Consider the following 21,582-nt stretch of genomic DNA (forward strand, 5'->3'; position numbering starts at 1 on the left):
TAAGCTAAAATAAAATGGTTTAACTAGATTAATTCGTTGCTACAAGGAGAAATTGGTCTGGCCTGCCTCACATTTTGTCTGATGTACGTTCAGCCTCTCTCGACTTTTCTTTCTTTGTATTTTACAACGAATTTTGTTTTTTGTGTGTCTATGATATCACTTTTTTTTATACATATAGTTAGATGTACATAGAGATCCTTCCTCTCTCTTTATGAAGTAAAATGCTGAGAAAAATATACATTCATCTGTTCTTAAAGGGCATGTGCTATTATAGTTATTATCTTAGCAAACTACTAAGTATAGTCCTGATTATTATAAAATTTCAGCAACTAAATGATAGCTCTAAAAAATGCAAGATGCCCAGCAACTGTAAAACAGATCACATTGACTGAAGCCAAACAAACAGAACCTGATATGATCATTGGTGGTTTTGGAGCTATCCCATTCTCATAAACGGAAAAACTTGTCCTGGAATTTCTATTTGGGTAAAGTTAAATGTAAAAGCCAAAATATTCCACTGTGGTGTTTCACAAATGGTCTTTCGAGAGTATGACTGTTGGCTTTTGTAGTTAAGATTATGTTTGACAACAATCATTTTAATCACTGCTTTATACTGTGATCGCATGTCTACCATTAATTAGTTCTCTAATTTAAATAAATGAGAACGACGGGTGAAAATGCTTCATTATGTCTTACTTAAACGGTTACATTCTTTTTTATTGCAAGATCCTATGAAGGCAATTTATTCTTCTAACTCAACTCAATACTGTTAGAGGTTGAACATTTCCTTATTGAACAGCTGACCTAGTGCTTACCTTGATCATCAACCCATCTCAGGTACCCATAGATCACCTTTGGAGCATCATTGTCGATCTCTATGCTCAGGACGAAACATTGCTTCTGATGCTTTTTGGTGAATGTTAGTGTTGCAGGCTCAACTGCAATTCTCATTCCACTAGGAACATCAAAATATGCCTGGTAAGTTTCTGTATCCCCTCCAACGTTTGTAACAGTCCTTTTAAAGCTCTTGGCTCTTGGTGTAGCAATGTTTGTTGCATTGAAAATAGCCATAAATGAAGGGTAATTTAGGTCGGTAGGTAGTTGTGTGAAACCCCGTCGACTTCGTCTAATAACAGCAGACATCTGAACCTCGGAGTATCCAAGGGTACATAGATACTAGATATAATCTTGCATATGCATGTCATAGACTAGTCCAGGGTTCATGGCCTTGTTTGGGTTGATGTGGCCTGCCCCAAAATCTAAAGGTGTGGCTGGAAGACCATTCAATTGGTCTTCTATGGTGGTCTGAGTATTACTGAGAGTGTATGCTGTGGTCATGATTGCTGATCGAATGGCTGCTGGGGTCCGGTCGCGGTGTACAGCTTTAACCAAAGCTGCCACCCCGGCGACATGGGGTGCAGCCATTGATGTGCCTGACTCGATTGCATACTCTGCCAGTAAATCATAGTTACTTACTCCTGCAACCGGCCTATTAGGTGCAACTGCAGCCAACACATTAACCCCTGGAGCAAGAATGTCTGGTTTTAATAAACCTGGGCCGATTGGGTCTGGTCCTCTTGAGGAGAAGTCCGCCACCTGTGGAGCTGGCTTTGTACCCAAATTTGTATGCACAAATGTGAGACTCTTAACTTTAGTTGTATTCATCTGTGTTGCATACTCTTTAATGTAATCTCCGGTAGCAGTTGGCAGAATCATCATGGGAATGGTAAAGTCGTCTGTGTACAAGTCTGAGACATCAGTGACGAAGATTCCTGCATATGCACCAGCCCTGTTTACCTCTTCCAATTTTTTATAAACATCAGACTTGGTAGGATTGTCACAGAGGACTAACTTTCCGGCAACTTCTTTATGATTCAATGCCATGTGGCTGCAAGTTGCTTTGCTCACATTGCCTTTTCCGTAATACAGGTGGATATCAGAAATGGAAACACTATCAGGGAAGTACGATTCTCCTTCAACAGTCCACCCATTCTCTAGAATCATTCTTGCAGTGAAACTACGATCGAGTGTGCCAGCTCCTACTGTCATGATCCAAGGCGCCCCATTGTATGTTGTACTTGGATATGGACCGCCGTTCCCTGCAGCACAGACCACAACAATTCCTTTCTCAATTGCTGATAGAGAACCAATGGCGATAACGTCGTTGAAATAAGGAGCAACATCAAAGCCTAGAGAGATTGAAATGATATCAACTCCATCAGAGATGGCCTGATCCATGCCAGCAAGCACATCAGTAGCTGCACTCTTCAAACTATCTTCTGCCCACAGGACCTTGTACATGGCAACATGGGCACGGGGTGCCACCCCTCTTGCATTGCCTTTTGCATATCCGAAGTGACTTACACCAAGTACATGGTTACCTGCAGCTGTTGATGAGGTATGGATCCCGTGACCCATGAAGTCTCTTGTCGAGTTATAGTCATACTCACCGGAGATCTTTATTCCTGCTACCTTGAGCCCTTTGCTGAATGATCGAGCACCAATGAGCTTCTTGTTGCAGTGAGATGAGCTAAATGCCGTTCCATCCTTGCATGTACCTTTCCATCTTTTCGGAACTTCTGACATTCCCCTATCACGGAAACTCTCACTCTCTGGCCAAATTCCGGTATCAATAACCCCTATGATCACATCTTTGCCGTAGGATGCGGCAGGCCATATGCCGGAGTTCCTATTCAGTCCGAGAAACATGGGGCTGTGTGTTGTGAAAAGCTTCCCGAATGACTCGGGTATGTCGCAACGTGAGCCGGAGATTTCTGTAGCTCAGCTAGCTGAGTAGGTTTAAGCCTGGCACTGAAGCCATGCATGACATGGCTGTACGAGTACAGCAGCATTTCATTGATGTCATCATCATCGTGCTCTGCAAGAGAAGATGGTGGGATCAATGACTGTAAGGTGGACTTGTGCCATGAAGCATGGGTTAAGAAAGAAGCAGGCTTCTGGGAATGGTCCATGTGGACAATATATGTGCGGTATTCTTCAGCATTGTTTGACACTACATTGTTGATTTGCAGTAAGAAACTAAGAATATCACCAACAGTGGAAGAGGCATACAGATCTTATTGTGTAAACTCATAGTTGGAACTAATGCTTGGGGCTTATGCATATTATGAGATGGGACATCCAATTATATATATAGGGCTTTGTGCGTTCCAATTCAGATTACTTCTGAGGTAAATTGCAAAACGTTACATTCATGTTATCGATCTTTTCTATGCAATCATATCTAAAGCCAGGACATTATATTTTGTTTTCTCTCTTCTGTTTGCAGCAGCCAAAACAAAGTTCATCTCGTTGCTTTTTAGAGAAATTGGACTGACTTCCTCGTCAAAGTTTTGCCTGCTCTGTTTGTTACATTGAGAAAGATGTGAAGGGGTTTGGATTTGGTGGCGTTGTTTTGTGGTCTTTGAGAATGAAGAAGGGCCTTTTGGGTGATGAAATTGGAGGAGAATCATGAGCAAGATCTAGAGAGTTTTACAAGTTTTGAGCTGAATCTGTTAGAGATCAAGGCTGCAACCATTTTTGAAGAACCAAGAATTGAGAGAGAAGAGTAACTTTTTGATTGATACACAGGGAGTGGGAGATAAACGGGCCCGGCCCAATTTTAATTCAATAGCCCGCAAATCCGCTAAAATAAACCCCTATAGCTATATGGACTGGACTGCTAAATGAGGTCTCTTAAATTAGATGAATGATGTTCAACTACTGCAAAAGAAAAAAAAAAGGTAGAAAATCATTTCGTTTCTAATTAAGCAGTAACAAATTTACTGATAGATAACACCTTGTGTCTTTTGGCCGCTGTTGAACACTGCACCGATCAACTTTTTGTTGCAGGTACTGGGGACGGATGGTGCTTCAACTACTCGCATTTCCATTCCTTTGGCACTCTTTTATCACTGAAACTCGGTACTTTTTCGCCAATTTCCTGAACCTAAAAATAATTTATATGCTAGTCAGCTAGCTCGTGTTATGTTCTAGTCTAAGAAACTCAGAGCTGTCTTGTCAACAACTATAGTCTTTTGCTATGTCCAAAAGAAAAAAAAACTTACCAAAAGACTAAAGGAGATAGTGAATGATGAGTTGTATCTTTGCGCAACATCTAACATTTCTCTTTGTTGGTTTCCGGTGGTAATAATAATAGGGTTAATTCCTCTTATTGTACTTAAAGTATGGCTACTTGGACAATTTAGTACATGATGTATGAAAACGGACAATTTGGTATCTGAAGTTCTTATTTGTAAGCCATTTTAGTACCTCTATCAATTTTAATCATATTTTTAGGGTTATTTTCGTCATTCTAGCCCTAAACTCATTAAATTCATATTTTTTTCATTTCTTCTTATAATTACCTCTTTGGAGATTATTAAATTGATATATCTACTCCACTTAGCATCTACTTCGCATATATCGAAAATAATTTTCTTTTCTTAATATCCTTATTGTATCCTAATTATTTTTTACAAAAGAAATAAATTGTCTTTATGCAATTGTAAATTTTTATTAAAATATATTTTTTAAATTACTTATAATTAAAATTAATTTAGATTGATATCTACATTATGAAAAATCATATACGTAAATCAACACAGATAGTAAGTGGATGAGTTATCACATTTTTAGTGATAATATTGAGGCAATTTGAAAGTATTATGAAAAATTGAAGTAAAATAGAGATACAATGACGAAAATAACCCTGAAAATATGGTCAAAATTGACATAAGTACCAAAATGTCCTAAATTTGAGAACTTTAGGTACCAAATTGTCCATTTTCATACATCAGGTACCATATGAGGAATTTAGGGAGCAGATGCACATGGAACACATTTCAGAACCCATCTTCCTAGTTCTCTCTACAAGGCTTCTGCATATTATGTGATGGGATGGTGTATATATGAAGTATTTCAAAACTCATTTAGAGCTTTTTTTAATTATTATTATTTTTAATATGAGAGGATACATATATCCACATTTGTGTAGATCTTTTTCCTGAAGTTAACGATAGAAAAGGTGAAAATACAAGATAAAATAATAACGAGTAATAGCAGCGGAATATGTAGAAGAATTTTACTTTTCTATTGAATAAACAATATTACAATAATTACACCTTAATCAATAATAATGTTATTCTCAAAAGTAAAAATACTTCTTACTTGATAGTCACAACCAAGTATTGAAACAACCTTACTAAGATCGTTGCTTCAAGTGTCGATACAACCTCACTAAGATCGTTGTAGTCACACGGATGATCAACCTCACTAAAAACGTTGATGTTGCCACTAAGGTCTTCAATAGAGTCACACAGATCTCCTAGCACTAAGCTCTCATTTTTGTGAAATTTCTTCTATTTGGTTTCACCTTCTTTCTTCTCTATCCGTGTGTGCTTGAAGGCTACTAACCTACTGCATATATATATATCCTATATATACCAGCCGGCCATCATCTAAACCCTAGCACAAATAGGTATTAACCTCACATCCCTTCCTAATACAACTTTAGATAGAAAAGGAAAAAATCCATATAAATATGGAATACACCTTTTAAAATAAATCCCTTTTCTATAACAATTCCCAAACACCATTTAACTAAATATATATTCCCAAATATATATCAATCTACCCATAATCAAATCGGTGGAGATTTCTTTGGTAGGAAAAACAAACCATAATCTTTTCCTAGTCCAATTAGGAAACAACTTCAATTCTCCTTTTGCATATCAAATCTTCATAACTTGTCCTCCACACCTTTGGATCTTCATCAACTATATGGAGGCCAATATATGTACATTCAATCTCCCCCTTTGGCCTTCCATTCAACTTTCACCATCAAGTACCTACATGATCACCATGAACAATGTAAGTACAATTTTTTTTTCGATAAACAAACCTCAAACATAAACACTAATGTCGTATGGACTTGATTCTTCCCCTAAGTTGATGAAGCCAAAGGAGGAGAAAGTAATCTGAACATCATCCTCTTCTATCTCATGACGAGTGCTCCTTGCTCCACTCATGATAAAAGACTGCACACTTAACACACTATAAGGAGAACAGAAGAGATAGCAATATAAGCTTTAGGTTTTATTTCCTTGATTAAAAGATATACACGCAAGAGAGTCCAAAAAGGGGTAGGAAATGTAACACATAAGGGAAGAAAACATGAAGATCTCAAGCTGTAAGGAACTGTGCAATGTATGAATATATATATATATATATATATATATATATATATTACCGAGAGGAAATGAGGTGCACCATATGGTTATCTCAAAATAAACATGACATATGGGATGATATCCTTCCATATAGATAAGCATGCATATGATGAATATGATGAGAATATTTCCCGGAGAATCCTTCTAACAAATAGCATTGCATGCAAAAATCATATAAACTACTGCACGGCTACAAATAATCTAGAGAAGATATATAGTGATAATCATAATTACCACAAACTCATGCATGCAGCCAATTAATACTCACGCAAAAAGTATGGCACACAATACATGATTTTTCAAATAGACATGTGTATGCAAAACAAGGATAAGCTAGAACCGAACACCTATTACTACACTCGAATAGATCAAGAATTTTTGCACATGAAGAATTTGAAACTACACAGTACCAATAAGCAGACCACTCTAAGGATAGAAACCATTTTAAGACCTTACATGCACTTATCTCTCAACATTACTTGTAGGGGCAGGACAAAGACCACAATGACACAGTAACACAAACATGTCCAAGCATATCATACAACCATAGTAAGAGTTAATACAATGACCTGAACATTCTTGTTGAGTAAGACAATACACTTTATCAACCACACAAACAAGCATCCTCGAGTAATATGCATGATCATTAGCCAATAGTAAGATGTGATGTGCATTGAGTATACTTCATAATGGGAATGAAAATGAGGAGTGATTAAATGCGCAAGCCAACTTAAACGACACTCCCCCTATCTCTCCATAAAATCACCTTATAACATCATAATTCGTATTTTTCTTATTTTGATAATATAAGCTCAGTACATTGCTGAGACAATTGTTTTTCAGCCACCGTGGAGACCAAGCCAGCCCATTCCAATAGGTATCGAGTAGTTAGTCCATCCCTGGAGAGGAGAACTAGCATGGCCTAAACATATCATATCCTCCGGGGAGACCAAACCAGTCCATTCCTCTAGGAGTCGAGTAGTTAGTCAACTCCTGTAGATGTAGAACTAGCCTGGCCTAAGACTGCATGCACAAATTCCTTACATTTTTTTTTTGCATGCAGTCATAATCTGTAACATGTATTCAACTACACCGGCTCCTGATTAGGTGACTCAACTCAGATTTGTCCACCACTATGAAGTATGTGTACGTGAGAATCAAACATAAAGGCTAATGATCATAAATAATATTTGAGAACACTAGATGAGAGATCCAAAGTAGCAATGTCAAGGGCCCTAAAGAACTAACAGGTAAAATGCAATAACTCATCTATAGTAAGATAAGATCAAGGACAAGGAACGATTACCTTGACATAGGTACTCAGAGAGGCTGTTATTTGTCAATATTGAGAGCAAATGCCAATGGCATTACGTAAGGTCAGAAATCGTTCTGTATCTAGTGGTTTGGTGAACAAATCTGCCCATTGATAATTAGTAGAAACAAATTCTAATGATAGAATATTCTTATCAACAAGTTCACGAATGAAATGATAACGTATATCTAGGTGTTTAGTCCTAGTATGTTGAACAAGATTCTTGGAAATACTAATAGCACTTGTATTATCACAGAATACAACAAGCTTTCCTTGCGGAATACCATAATCATTAAGCATATTTTTCAACCAAAACATTTGTGTACAACAACTACATGGATCAACATATTCAGCTTATGTTATAGATAATGAGTGCAAATTTGTTTCTAACTATGTCATGCAACTAAATTCTTACCAACAAATACACAACCACCACTAGTACTTTTCCGATCTTGCAGATTACCTCTCCAATCTGCATCAGAATAACCTGTAATTTCAGCATTAGTTCCTTTAACTTTCTCTTTAATAAAACTTACTAGAGCTTTGTTAATTTCCATATTTTTAGTGTCGGAGCTTTCTGCGTTTTTTCCTTTGTGTGACGCAATTTCCATTGTCCTTCCTCTTGTCCGAACGCCTTCTCCAATGACATCTCTAGTTGAATGATCTTTTTGAACATGTTTAAAAACTGTACGAAATTTTGTTGCAGGTTGTAAACTTTTATCAACTTCTCTTGATTCACCCTGTGACTGCACATTTGTATTATTAGTTCTTGGAAACCCATCATCAGATAATTCAGACAAATCCACATAATGATCAGCAATTACATTTATAGAGTCAATTGCAGTTCTAGTTTCTTTATCATCAGATTCATAATCTATATCAATACAACACATATTACAATAAGCTTCTATGTAACTCTGGTCTTCCTTTTTCCTCCAGACTTTCTTACCTGGATATCTCTGAGTCTTTTTCACATCCTGCTTAGTTTCTTTATAAGATTTAGATAAACCAACAAAGTGAGAAATATCACGTAAAAACTGACCATGTTGTTTCAACTTACTTCGAATATCTTTAATATCTTTCTCATATATGTCATTCGAGTTGATCACTTTTGAATTGAAGGAAGTCTGAATATTCTCAGTTTTTTCATGTTTTCCAACATATGTTTCACTTGCCTTTGAACCTGTTTGTTCACAAACAAAGTTAGTAGAGAAATTATAATTTCTATTTGAGCTAGACTTACCAGTATATCCAAGTCCGGTTCTATCATTGTAGCTCTTTCCTGAACTTAAAATGTCAGATAACGATTTCGAACTATTTTGAAATTTTCCAACCTTGTTATCTGTTCCATCAAGAAAAACCTGCAACTTGCCAAGTTTAGAGTTTAATAAATCAGTTAGATTGTCTTTTTCGATTACCTCATCCTGGCGCATTTGAATCTTTGCTAGAAGCCGTTTTCTTTCAAGCACATGATCACCATTATCACTTTTCTTTCTCAGGTTTAGTTTCTCCACTTCCCATTCCATTTTTTCACCTTCCAGCTTCTCCACTTGTTGCTTTAATAGAACATTCTTTTCTGAAAATTTTTCAGCAGCCTTGATAACTTTTGCTTGATATTCAAACATCTCATTATCCTCATAGCTGTTTTCTCCATCTTCTTATTGATCCTCTTCATCCTCAGTTTTTGAACCTGCATAATCTAAAGAGAAAGAAGACACAAGAGCAAACATTTTGTCTCTTTTTGGGGAACTATCATCATCATCACTCCAAAAGGACTTGTAAGCCTTATTACCTGAATTAAATTTTTTATTTCCACAGTTAGTAGCAATGTGGCCAATGCCACCACAAGTATAACACTTCTTATTACTATTACTACTATTTCCATACTCATACTTCTTTTGTGAGTAATTATCATTACGTTTATCAAAACGCCTATTATTTCCATTAAAATTCCTCCTAGAATTTTGATTATTTTGTTCATTTGAATTCGAATTTCTTTTACTCAAAAATTTCTCAAATTCCAAAATCAACTGTTCATTATTTTCAACTTCCTCAGAGCTTGATTTAGGATTTTTTGTAACACTTAAAGCAATATTTTTAGAATTCATACCTTTCGGTCTTTCATCTTCTTCAAGCTCCATCTCCCAAGCATTCAGGTTTCCAATCAACAAGTCCACAGAATATGTGTTGAGATTATATTGTTCCTGAATCGTTGTCTTTTTCATCCTGTAAGACTTTGGAAGAGACCGTAATATTTTTCTTACAATATCAGATTCTTGTAAAGGTCTTCCAAGGCTTTCACATAAACTAGAGAGATCAGTAAAACGACTATAAAAATCATCAATAGTTTCATCATCTCTCATTTTTAAAGCATCGATTTCAGAATAATATTGTTATAATCTTTGTTCTTTTACAATATCATTATCTTCATTTAAAACACAAAGTTTATCCCAAACCTGTTTGGCTGTAACGCAATTATGAACTCTTTTCCTTTCTTCTCTGCTCATTGACGCATATAGAGCATTAAGAGCCTTGTGATTTCCTTCACTAGCCTTAATCTCCTTTTCAGTCCACTCATCTTTGTCTTTTAATTCACCAGTGGATGTCCCCTCAGTAGCTTTTGAATTAACATCTTTCATTGGAGGGTTCCATCCACGTTCAATGCTTCTCCATGCATGAAAATCAATACCATATATAAAGGATCTCATTTGAAGCTTTCATTGAGCGAAATCCATACTATAGAGCATGGGTGGTTGATTCAATCTTTGACGTTCCATCTTTAATCCCATAGATCTCACTAAGTACGTCTAGTGACCTGCTCTGGTACCAATTGAAAATACAAGATAGAACAATAACGAGTAATAGCAGCGGAATATGTAGAAGAATTTTACTTTTCTATTGAATAAACAATATTACAATGATTACACATTAATCAATAATAATGTTATTCTCAAAAGTAAAAATACTTCTTACTTGATAGTCACAACCAAGTATTGAAACAACCTCACTAAGATCGTTGCTTCAAGTGTCGATACAACCTCACTAAGATCGTTGTAGTCACACGGATGATCAACCTCACTAAGAACGTTGATGTTACCACTAAGGTCTTCAATGGAGTCACACAGATCTCCTAGCACTAAGCTCTCATTTTTGTGAAATTTCTTCTATTTGGTTTCACCTTCTTTCTTCTCTATCCGTGTGTGCTTGAAGGCTACTAACCTACTGCATATATATATATCCTATATATACCAGCCGGCCATCATCTAAACCCTAGCACAAATAGGTATTAACCTCACATCCCTTCCTAATACAACTTTAGATAGAAAAGGAAAAAATCCATATAAATATGGAATACACCTTTTAAAATAAATCCCTTTTCTATAATAATTCCCAAACACCATTTAACTAAATATATATTCCCAAATATATATCAATCTACCCATAATCAAATCGGTGGAGACTTCTTTGGTAGGAAAAACAAACCATAATCTTTTCCTAGTCCAATTAGGAAACAACTTCAATTCTCCTTTTGCATATCAAATCTTCATAACTTGTCCTCCACACCTTTGGATCTTCATCAACTATATGGAGGCCAATATATGTACCTTCAAAAGGTTGTGTGCATTGTGTTCAGTTTTTCTATGGATGACAACTGCAAAACTACTGATATGTTAATAATGTTATTAGAATTTTCTATTTTCTTTCTGTCATCCTCCAAAATATTAGCCCATTCCATAAGCTAAAGTACCAGATTACCAAGTTGCTGCAAGGAGAAATTGAACTGGTCTAGCTCACTAGTCTGATTTTTAGCCTCTCTCGTGGTGAAGTAAAATGCTGAGAACGGCATGTGCTACTATTGCTGTACGTAAACTCAGCAAACTAGTAAGAATACTCCAGATGACTCGTGACTGTAAAATTTTAGCAAGATAGTTATAATTATTACTTTGAAAAAGATCACAGTGACTGAAGCCAAAAAAACAGAACCTGATACGGTTATTGGTCCTATTTCCCAAAAAGCAAAACTTGTCCTGTAAACTTAATGTAATAGCCAAAATGAAATATTCTACTAATGGTGATCGGTAAATGGTAATTTGAGAGTATGACTGAAGGCCGTTGTAGTTTGATGAATGTTTCACAGAAAACGGCAAATTAAGGGCCATCAAAACCCAGATCTATTTTTGTTGATAGCGAGCTTCAACGCTCAAAGCCCAGGCCCGCAACGGCAACGATGAGGGAGCTTATTAACACTCAAAAACCCGGGTCCATCCCGAAAACAATGAGCTTAACTTCACGTGTTGTCCTCACTAATTAGACTACATGATTGCTCAGAGGAGAACACACCAAGCACACCAGCTCACGAGATCCACGTCTTTTTTTTTTCTTGGGTTTTAAACTAGATGCGTGTGTTATGTTAATTAAGAAAACCACCGTGCCAACTAAACTGAAGTACATCATGTTTTATTCAATATATATGTTATTGTACATATATTTTAGCGTAAGTATTTCTTACACTCTTTCTTCTCAAAAAAAAAAAAGTAATAAGAAAACACCACCAATGAATTCAATTATCCATCTTTTTTTAAGGAGAAAATTCAATTATCTTTCTTCACCGAACAAAACAAAACATAACTCTTCGTATATTTGCTTGGTCTGCATTCAAATCCCTAAAACACTATCTATAATTGTCTTATATAAAAAGGTTGTATTTATATAAGCTGTAAATACAACCTTTATAATTGTCTTAAGATTGTAAATAAAAAATGGGAAGATATTGCAAATATATAAATAATAAATGAAATTCTAAAATAAAGATAAATCATAAAATAACTATGCGGAAATAAAAAATTCAGAATTAAAAAAATTGGAAACGATAACTCAACCAATACCGAACGAATAGAAGGAAAAGTCGAGTCGTGTGTGATACCATACTGTTCTTAAGACAATTACGCTACCTCTATCGGTTTAAGGACTCAATGACGCTAGTCTCCCAGGATACAACGACTTACAAATCCTTGAAGCTGCACTACTACAAGAATATCAGCGAACTTGAATGAACCATTTCTATCATCAGAACAAGAGAGCTAAGAATGAAACTTTAGAGAGAGAGAGAGAGAGAGAGAGAGAGAGAGAGAGAGAGAGAGATATGAGTGTTAAAGAGATGTTCTCTGATTGAATCTGTTTCAAATTGTGTTTTTGAATGAATGAATATGTCGCTATTTATAGAGAAAAAATCTGATCACTAAATGAATTGTCATGAATTTAGAAATGAATTTCTTATCATAAGTTTCAACTGTTACGTAATGAATTTTCATATATTATGACCGTTACAACAGTTACGTAATGAATTTATATACGTTACCAATGTTACCTCAATGAATTTCATTTCGTAGTTACACAATGAATTCGACGGTTACATAATTTAATCTCATTAAATCTGTCATTACATAGTTTAATCGTATTGAATCTGACGTTACAAAATCAAAATAGTTAAGTCGTTACACATTCCAGAATTCAAATAGTTTTCACGTTTACAGTGATAATTTATTATTCATACCATAACCAATTTAACCCGATAAATATACGTTTTGTAGTTTTTTATACCAGAGAATATAAGTTCATATTTATCATTACAAATTTAAGTGCGTCCACTCAAATTCCTTTAATTAAATTGATTTAGAATAAATAGTAAAATTCACTATTTTCCAACAAAAGCAAATTTATTTTAAAATATTTTGGATATCAACTAGATAAGGAAATCGGATAGTGTTTTTAGCAAACATCAAAATCATATCCGATCACCCTCAAGATATCATCGATCACGAGTTGTTGGAGTCTTGCAAAAAGGGCTGCTCGTTTTTCATGAGGCCACTCGAGCTTCGATTATAGGTAGCTTGGACCACTGGTACTTTTAAAAACAAAACAAAACAAAACACTTATGTATTTCGCAGGTAATTATTAAGGTAAGAGCCAAGTCTTCCTTCCTGATAATGGAAAGTAATCATTGAGAAAATTTGTCGGCAAAAAATATCTGAGAAAGACTCATGCAAAAATGAAGCATGAAGAAAATATCTTAGAGAAATTTTCTTCTTTTTCAACTAATTGATGCAATACGTGATAAAAATATAAAGTGTGACGTTTTAAATATGTTTATGTCATATTCTTACTATTTGTTACTTATATTATTTAGTGTATTTTAGTTCATTTTATATAAATAATTGTTTAGTAATAGCTTAACTCGAATATGAGGATGAAGTAAGAATAATGAAACCAAATGGGTATGAGATGGAAAACACTCTTTTGATTTCTAGATTTTTATTTGGGTCTTGAGTTCGTCGATTAATTAACAGGAGTATGCAGTTAATTACTTAGTGAATAAATCCTGGAACAAAATTTAAAAGTGCTCATTGATCCTTGTGTGCAACATATTTTGGGAGTAATCAACACCTGTGATTTGAAACACTGCATTATTAAATTTTAGGATATGTAATCACTACTGATATTTTTCATTATGTGAACATTTTTTTCAAAACAAATTGAATCGTCATTATAATAAACGTATTTGTTAGTTGTTGTTTGACAGAATACATGTTCTTATATGTGGCGTAGCTAAATATTAGATTAGAGGGGGCTATTATATACAATTATCAATGATGTGTATTGAAATGACTGAGTTCAAAAAATAAAATACATATAAATAGAAAAACTTGGGGGTGACACAACCACTGTAGGCCCGTGAGTAGCTCCTCTCCTGGTTCTTAGATACATGGCCGGACCTGAGATTTTGAGATATGAGGCGAGTTTTCAAAATGGTGCCCTCTAAAACAAACTCTATTTTATACAAAATAACATACATGTATTGAATACCATATATGTAGATAGCATATTACAAACGTCTCTCTAATTAAAAAAATATCTCTTGTATTTAGGAGTACAATGCATGCAAATTGGACACACTAGTGCGTACTTAGGGCTTGTAGCTCTTGTAATACGCAATTGATGAGATTATATATATATATCCTTAGATTTTTTTTATAACATCAATCTTAATTTGTTTTGATGCAAACAGTTTTATTAGGCCCAATTAAAAGTTTGAATGGTATTATCACAAACTCCAAATCAAGATGATAAGGTAATTAAAAACAAAAATAGTCATGCTTCTGTCTAGCAAGTCACATTTCCTAGTGATATTGTGTTGTCATGGTGCCCCTAAGACCCCTAGTGCCGATTGCTTCTTAGGCCTCCCCTCAGGTACAGGCCTGCTTAGAGTCTTTATATTATTTTGAGACTTCCTCTAGATGCTTATCGAAACAAGGGGTTTAGCTAGGCTCAATTCCCCCTGTTTCCGACAGTGTCACTAGCTGATAGATTGATGTACCATATACGGATATACCACAATCTACTCAAGAAACTTATTGTGTTTCAAGTCTTCGAGATGCCTATCTCAAACTCTTTACGGTGCAATAACCTATTCTAATTCACAAAAAAGATATAAGATTATTCAGATTATTTAGATATTTCCGAAACAAGTATTCTTCTTTCACCAACAAGTAATAAAGATTTCATTAAAAGCTAAGTCTTACCCTTGTATAATATGAATGGTCATATCTTCTTCACATATACAAGGGTAAGACTTAGCTTTTAATGAAATCTTTATTACTTCACGGATCACCATTCATATTATAGATAAAGGAAGTCATTAAGCTAATAGATAGGGTTGACATATTAGCTTGCTAAAGTTTAGTCCCAAGTCCCAACCACACTAGGAGACTAGTAGCTCTACTAATACAATTTCTGGCAAATAGGGGATTTTTATTAGACTAAATAAGTTAAGATACAACGCAACTACAGAAACCCAACACATTTGGGCCAAAAGACAAGAAACATAAAGACCCAAATAACTTGCAAACTAGTACGCATAAAGGCTCAACAGAGAAACTAAGAGTAGCCTCCACAAGTCGGACAAATTATTTCATACTTAATAGCAATAACACCATATAAACATGGCTAGTTGATCTTGCCCTCTAGAACGGCATTTTTGGCGAGAGCTTTTCGTTGCTTCTGCGATTCAGTTGGCAGTTTCACGTCAGTGGCCAAACCCAGAATTTGAAGCAGCTTAATCACATACCAAGTAAGATCAACTTGCCACCACTCCAAGCCGTGTCGAGCCGAGTACTCAAAAGCATGGTGATTATTGTGCCAACCTTCTCCTTGTGATAACAATCCGAAAACCCTAATGAAGCAATTAAAAATCAACAAGTTAATCTATTATCATATAATTAAATTGATTTCACATAAAAGCAATAGTTGATATTTGTTTTGTTACCAGTTGTTCTTAGACTCATCACCGGTATCGTATATTTGCTTTCCCCAAGTGTGGCAAAATGAATTTACAGCAGCAGTGGCATGCGCGACCACTACCAATCTCACGAACTATACAAGAAAATGTAATAATGTTGTGAAGAAAAGAAGAAGGTAGTTTTCAGCAAAAACAGAATAATGACATGAAAGTTTTACCATTCCCCAAATCACATAGGGTAATCCTCCGGTCACATAGAGTATAACTCCGAGAAGAACTGAATGATAGGGGTAAGTATAATGAAGAAACCTATAGAATGCTTGACATTCCAAATCTCCCACATTCTTCATCAGTTGTCCATCATACTAAAAGGCAAAACAAATTGAAGATCTGTTATCTCGATCGATCGAGAGAGAGAGAGAGAGAGAGAGAGAGAGAGAGAGAGAGAGAGTTCATACGCTTCCCCATCGAGCATGATAATCAAAAGCCCAATTGACGTGACTAAACCAAAATCCTTTTGAAGGGGTATGAGGGTCGTTCTCTTTGTCTGTAACTTGATGGTGGAATCGATGGGTGCTCACCCATTCAAGTGGACTTCCCTGCAAATCAGAAAATATTCAATCCCATATATTCGTAGAAAGGTTCCCTACCATAATATATATAAATCTTTGAACTTATGAGATGAAGTTAAGCAGGTTGGACCTGAAGTGAGAGAACTGCACAATAAGCAAAATAGTACTCAAGCCATTTTGGCATCTTAAAGCTCCGGTGGGAAAGGTGGCGATGGTAAGAGAGAGTAACACCGACACCGGAGAGAAGGTAGAGAACATATGCGACCTTAAGTGCACCCCAAGTGAAGTGAAATGGTGCTAAAAAGCAGAGGAGATGGGCGCTGGTAATGAGAGTGAGATAGTATAAATCCATGAAGTCCCATTTCCTCCCAAGCCAGTCCACCTGCAAGTTAATTACTCGATATGGCATTTTCACGCACCAGTTTAATTAGCTAGTTTGATATATTGGATAATTTGAAGAATGTCTGTGAAGAAATTGGTGCTGCTGCATGCCACCATTTATATAATTCTCAACAGTTATTGCATGGTGCTGCGCCTCCATATGTGCCAAAGCGGACGAGGGCTCATCATGAAATTCTTGTTTGTTGGAATAAAATATTATAACGGTAATAATTGAGAGTAACGTTTTATTTTACTCTGTTAATAAGTCAAAATGTCAATTTACAATTTAAATTTAGTTATAATTGTCAGTTTGCAACCCGCATTTGTATTTGAGCCAATTTATTCTTGTAAAAATTGCCGATCTGCACCTCATCCATTAAATTTAATGTTTTTCATCCAATTTAAGTCACATGTCATGCATTTGAGGGGCAATATTGTCATTATATATTTATTTATATTTAATAATGAAATAAAATTACTTAAGAGCAACCATTGCTACTATGATTTGAGACCTCAATATATATTAAATTTAATATTTTTCATCCAATTTAAGTCACATGTCATGCATTTGAGGGGCAATATTGTCATTATATATTTATTTATATTTAATAATGAAATAAAATTACTTAAGAGCAACCATTGCTACTATGTTTTTTTTTGTTTTTTCGAAGAGAAGTTTTAAATACACATCCCTAATTACTTAATACACATCCATATTATATTGAGGTCTCAAATCAATTTTTATAAGTATGCAAATGACCGAAACATACATGTGTAATAAATTTAGAGGATATAGAGCAATTAATCTTTAGAATGATTTTTTTTTGGAAACTAATAAAGTAAGAAAATGAATTTAGATGGAAAGTTGATAATGGAATAAGAAGTTGAAATTTTCAATCATTTATATCTATCCATAAAAGGTTCATAGTTTCCGAATTTAGAATATGTCAAATAAAATTATTTTCCATGTTAAAACGTTATGGATTTCTAATTTCATTAAATTTAATCTTTTTTCCTTGATCCAAACACACGGTTGAGGTAGATATTCTTCATCTTATTTAGGGCTGTAAGTAGGCTCGATCCGCTCGTGTTCGACTCGATTTTAGCCCGTTCAGCTCGAAATCGTAAAGCTAAATGAGCCAAGCTTGAGCTCAATATTAAGCCTGACTTTGAAAATGATCCGAGATTGAACAACAAGTATTCGGCTCATTCGACTCGTTTAGCTCGCGAGCTAATTCGAGCTCGTTAAAATCTCGGCTCGTTTATTAAGCTTGACTTAATAACTTTTATAATATATATATAATATAATTTTTATATGAAAAATAATATTATAAATAATAATTAAATGAAACCATAATCTTATTGTGCACTATATAAATAGTGTTTACTAGGAGCCATAATTCGATTAGTTCCATAAATTTTTCACCACCCCAAATGGCTAAACCCTAAAGAAACAAACAACTCATATCGTCAATTCGTCATGGAGCCACAAGCATGTACTCTATTATTCCATTTTTTCTTAATTAAAAGAGATTTTATATGATGCTATGACATCAAATTTTGAATTTTATTTTGAATTTCTTGATTTTAAAATATTAATTTCAAATGATTCAACCTGGCCCGAGCCCAACTCGAGTTTTTTCAAGCCGAGCTGAGCTTGAACATGAAGGAAAGAAAAATCAAATTTTAGCCTGGCTCAAACTTGATCGAATGAAAACGAGCCAAACATGAACAACACAGTACACGGCTCGGCTCTGCCCATTTACACCCCTAATCTTGTTTATCACTTTTCATGTTTAAGATTTTGAAGAACAAAACTATGTAGATCGGTAAGAATTTGCCAATAATCAATTAGAACATTTGTCGATATATATTAAAACATACTAATTATACGAAATTATAAGGTACTTTTTGTTAAGGGTATTGTGGGTGGTTTGGGGTGTGTCTTTAGTAAAATACTAGAATGAAAAAATAAATGTGTGGTGTATTAAGTAGTTGGTGTGTATTAAGTAATACATGGTGTGTATTTAAAATTTCTCTTTTTCGAAATATGTTATTGATTTATATATTTATTATTTTACATAATATGATATTTTAAAATATATTAGAAAAATATAAATAAATAAATAAATAGAAAATTAAAAATAAATGTGTATATATATAAATAATATATATACACAACACTATATTTGAATGAGTTGGTATATTGAATATATAATTCGAAGTAAGATTAAGTATGTAGAAAAAAATGTAAATAAATAATTTGATTAAAACAATAATTCTCTTTTTAAAGAATATTTTTATTTATTTTTAAGAAAAATATAAATAGAAAATTACAACATTACTCCTCATGTGCATGACATGTGATTTACAATTGAATAGAAACATTTAAATTTAACGGATGTGGTGTAAATCAGTAATTTTTATTAAATTTAAGAAGTAAAATGACTCAAATGCAAGTCCGGGGTGCAAATTAATAATTTCAACCAAATTTATGGTGTATTTTAGTAATTTTACCTTGTTAATAATAAGCTCAATTCAATCAAAAATACTTGCAAGGAAATCGATTCAAGACCGTGGGTCTGGGTCGAATGGGAGTGGTAGTCAGCTTTGGAAACTGATTTGGTTTTCAAAAGTTCCGAGTAAATGTAAGGTTCATATGTGGAGGGTGTGTTCAGCTACTTTACCTACAGTGTCTGCTTTACAGTCGAAGAGGGTTCCTATTGAGCAGGGTTGTATGTTTTGTAATGAGTCTAATGAGACAGTGGAACATGTGTCTCGAGATTGTTGGTTCATTCGGGAGCTAGCTAAGTTATTTCATGTGCTACAGTATGTTTTTAGCATTGTGGTGCACCCTATGTCTATGGCTGATTGGTTGTGTATTTGTGGGGAGAGTCTAACCAAAGATAACTTTAGTATGTTGATTATTGTTATCTGGTGGGGGTGGACGGAGCGTAATCAGAGGTTGTGGAATGGGAAGAGCCTCTCCTGCTCTCAAATTTTCTATCAGGTATGTACTCTGTAGCTTTGTTCAGCTACAACAACGGGTTCAGTCTGGGCCTAGAGGGAGTGTTAGGGTGCCGATTCCTTGGTGTCCTTTAGTGGGCTGGGTTAAAGGTAATATGGATGGGGCATTTGATTCCAATAATCAGAGGGTTGGTATTGGAGTGGTGTTCTGAGACAGTGAGGCTACAATAGTGGGGGGAGTTTGCTTTCCGGTGGAGCATGTTTATTCTCCCGCGGCAATCAATTTTGGTGTTGAGCATGGCTTGGCTCTAGTAGCGTTTGAATCAGACTATTTAGTGGTGGTGAATGCAGTGCGGAGCAGGGAGGAGGATGATTATTCTTTTGGGTCTGTTATCGGTGATGTGAAAGCTGGTTTATTTGCTTTACCTTCTGTTTTATTTTCTCATGTTTCTTGTAATGCCAATAATATAACTCATAAGTTAGCTAAGTTGGCTGTTATCTTTTAGTTGGGTGGGATCTCCTCGAAGTGACATTGTATGCCTTTTGGCTTCTCAAATTCTATATATTTTCGTCATCTCAAAAAAAAGAAGAGTAAAACTGTGTGTGTCAATAACATCATCTTATATATATATATATATAACAGTTTGATAATTGATTCGAATCATCTAATGTGTGCAGAACTTTTGTGTTGCTAGCTAGCATGTTGCAGACGGAGGGGCTCATGAAATGACGTTTCAACAAACAATATTAAAGCAGCAGCAATGTATGCAGGCCCAAGCTTTTTATGAAATTGTCCCAATTGTCCGTATATATTCAAATTTTGGGGCCAAAAGTAGTGGAAGTGAGCTGTAGTGATAAGCAACTGTATAACGTACTCTTTGTCTAGCCTTCTGCAAATCGATTGATCAATAAATCATTATTGATCATCAACCCTATGAGAATTACTGACGGACAGATCAATTATGAGGTTGTTACTGACGTGAAATAAAAGGTTGAGAGACGATACAGATCCATGCAGTGGCAAACTGGCAATAAGTTGAGAAAACCCAAATTATGACACTTATCACTGTCCCAAATTAATCTCCACACAAAATTACAAGTAAATATGGTCAACCTTACATTCTTGTTCTGGGTTTTTGCTAAGGGTGGGTTTAGTCCTGAGTCCTGACTTGTTTTTAGCTATACCATTTACTAACAAATTCTAATAGGTAAACAGAAAATTATTACCATTACCAACCAGCGAAACCCGTGTACTAATTTCTCGGTATGCCAAGACTTTCGGTAGGTACGGTTGGTTATAAGCATTTACCAATATATGATTTTGTTCCAATTGTGTGAAAAACCCATGCCAATTTTTTGTTTAACTATTTCCTTATGATTTTCAATGTAATACAAGTTCTTACAAAAATTAAATAGAATGTTCATTCAACTGACTCTAAATCTATAATGAAAGATTATATACCAAAAAAATGAAATGAAATTTTGAATAGAAATCGGCAAAATCAAACTATTAGTATTAATGAAAGGCTGAGAATACCTATTGGTATTAAATCTATAAAAATGAACCGATAATATTTATATATGTAATGATAAAAAAAATTAATAAATACAAAATGTTCGGTTGGTACGGTAATATCAAACTTTGTCAAAAACATTACAATTATCATGTCAACTTCCATATATTGGCTCGGTATTACTGTACCGACACTTCGATAGCCAACATATTTGTAACTAACTATATTGGTTCGGTTGGTAGTTGTTGATACAATTTTGTTTGGCTCAATATTGCCGGTCCTAGTTTTTGCTTCTGGTAACGGTGCTTGT

At 34.8% G+C, this 21,582-nt stretch overlaps 2 protein-coding genes across 2 annotated transcripts; both read right to left on the reverse strand.

Moving 5' to 3' along the window:
- Positions 1–804: 804 nt before the first annotated feature.
- On the reverse strand, positions 805–9,167 carry LOC126802618 (subtilisin-like protease SBT3). Its single transcript, XM_050530268.1, is given in 6 exon segments — positions 805–2,747; positions 2,750–3,076; positions 7,958–8,416; positions 8,492–8,725; positions 8,786–8,903; positions 8,961–9,167. Coding segments are annotated over 6 exon segments (3,288 nt in total).
- A 6,340-nt stretch (positions 9,168–15,507) lies between these two features.
- LOC126802463 (palmitoyl-monogalactosyldiacylglycerol delta-7 desaturase, chloroplastic-like) lies at positions 15,508–16,886 on the reverse strand. Its single transcript, XM_050530100.1, has 5 exons — positions 16,541–16,886; positions 16,297–16,437; positions 16,057–16,203; positions 15,866–15,972; positions 15,508–15,772 (listed from the first exon to the last, which is right to left on the reverse strand). Exons 1-5 carry the CDS (start codon positions 16,817–16,819, stop codon positions 15,547–15,549), a joined length of 900 nt encoding a protein of 299 aa, XP_050386057.1. The 5' UTR covers positions 16,820–16,886; the 3' UTR covers positions 15,508–15,546.
- Between the last annotated feature and the right edge of the window lie 4,696 nt (positions 16,887–21,582).

The sequence above is a fragment of the Argentina anserina genome, chromosome 7 (genome assembly GCF_933775445.1).
Source record: "Argentina anserina chromosome 7, drPotAnse1.1, whole genome shotgun sequence".
Classification (NCBI taxonomy): Eukaryota; Viridiplantae; Streptophyta; class Magnoliopsida; order Rosales; family Rosaceae; genus Argentina; species Argentina anserina.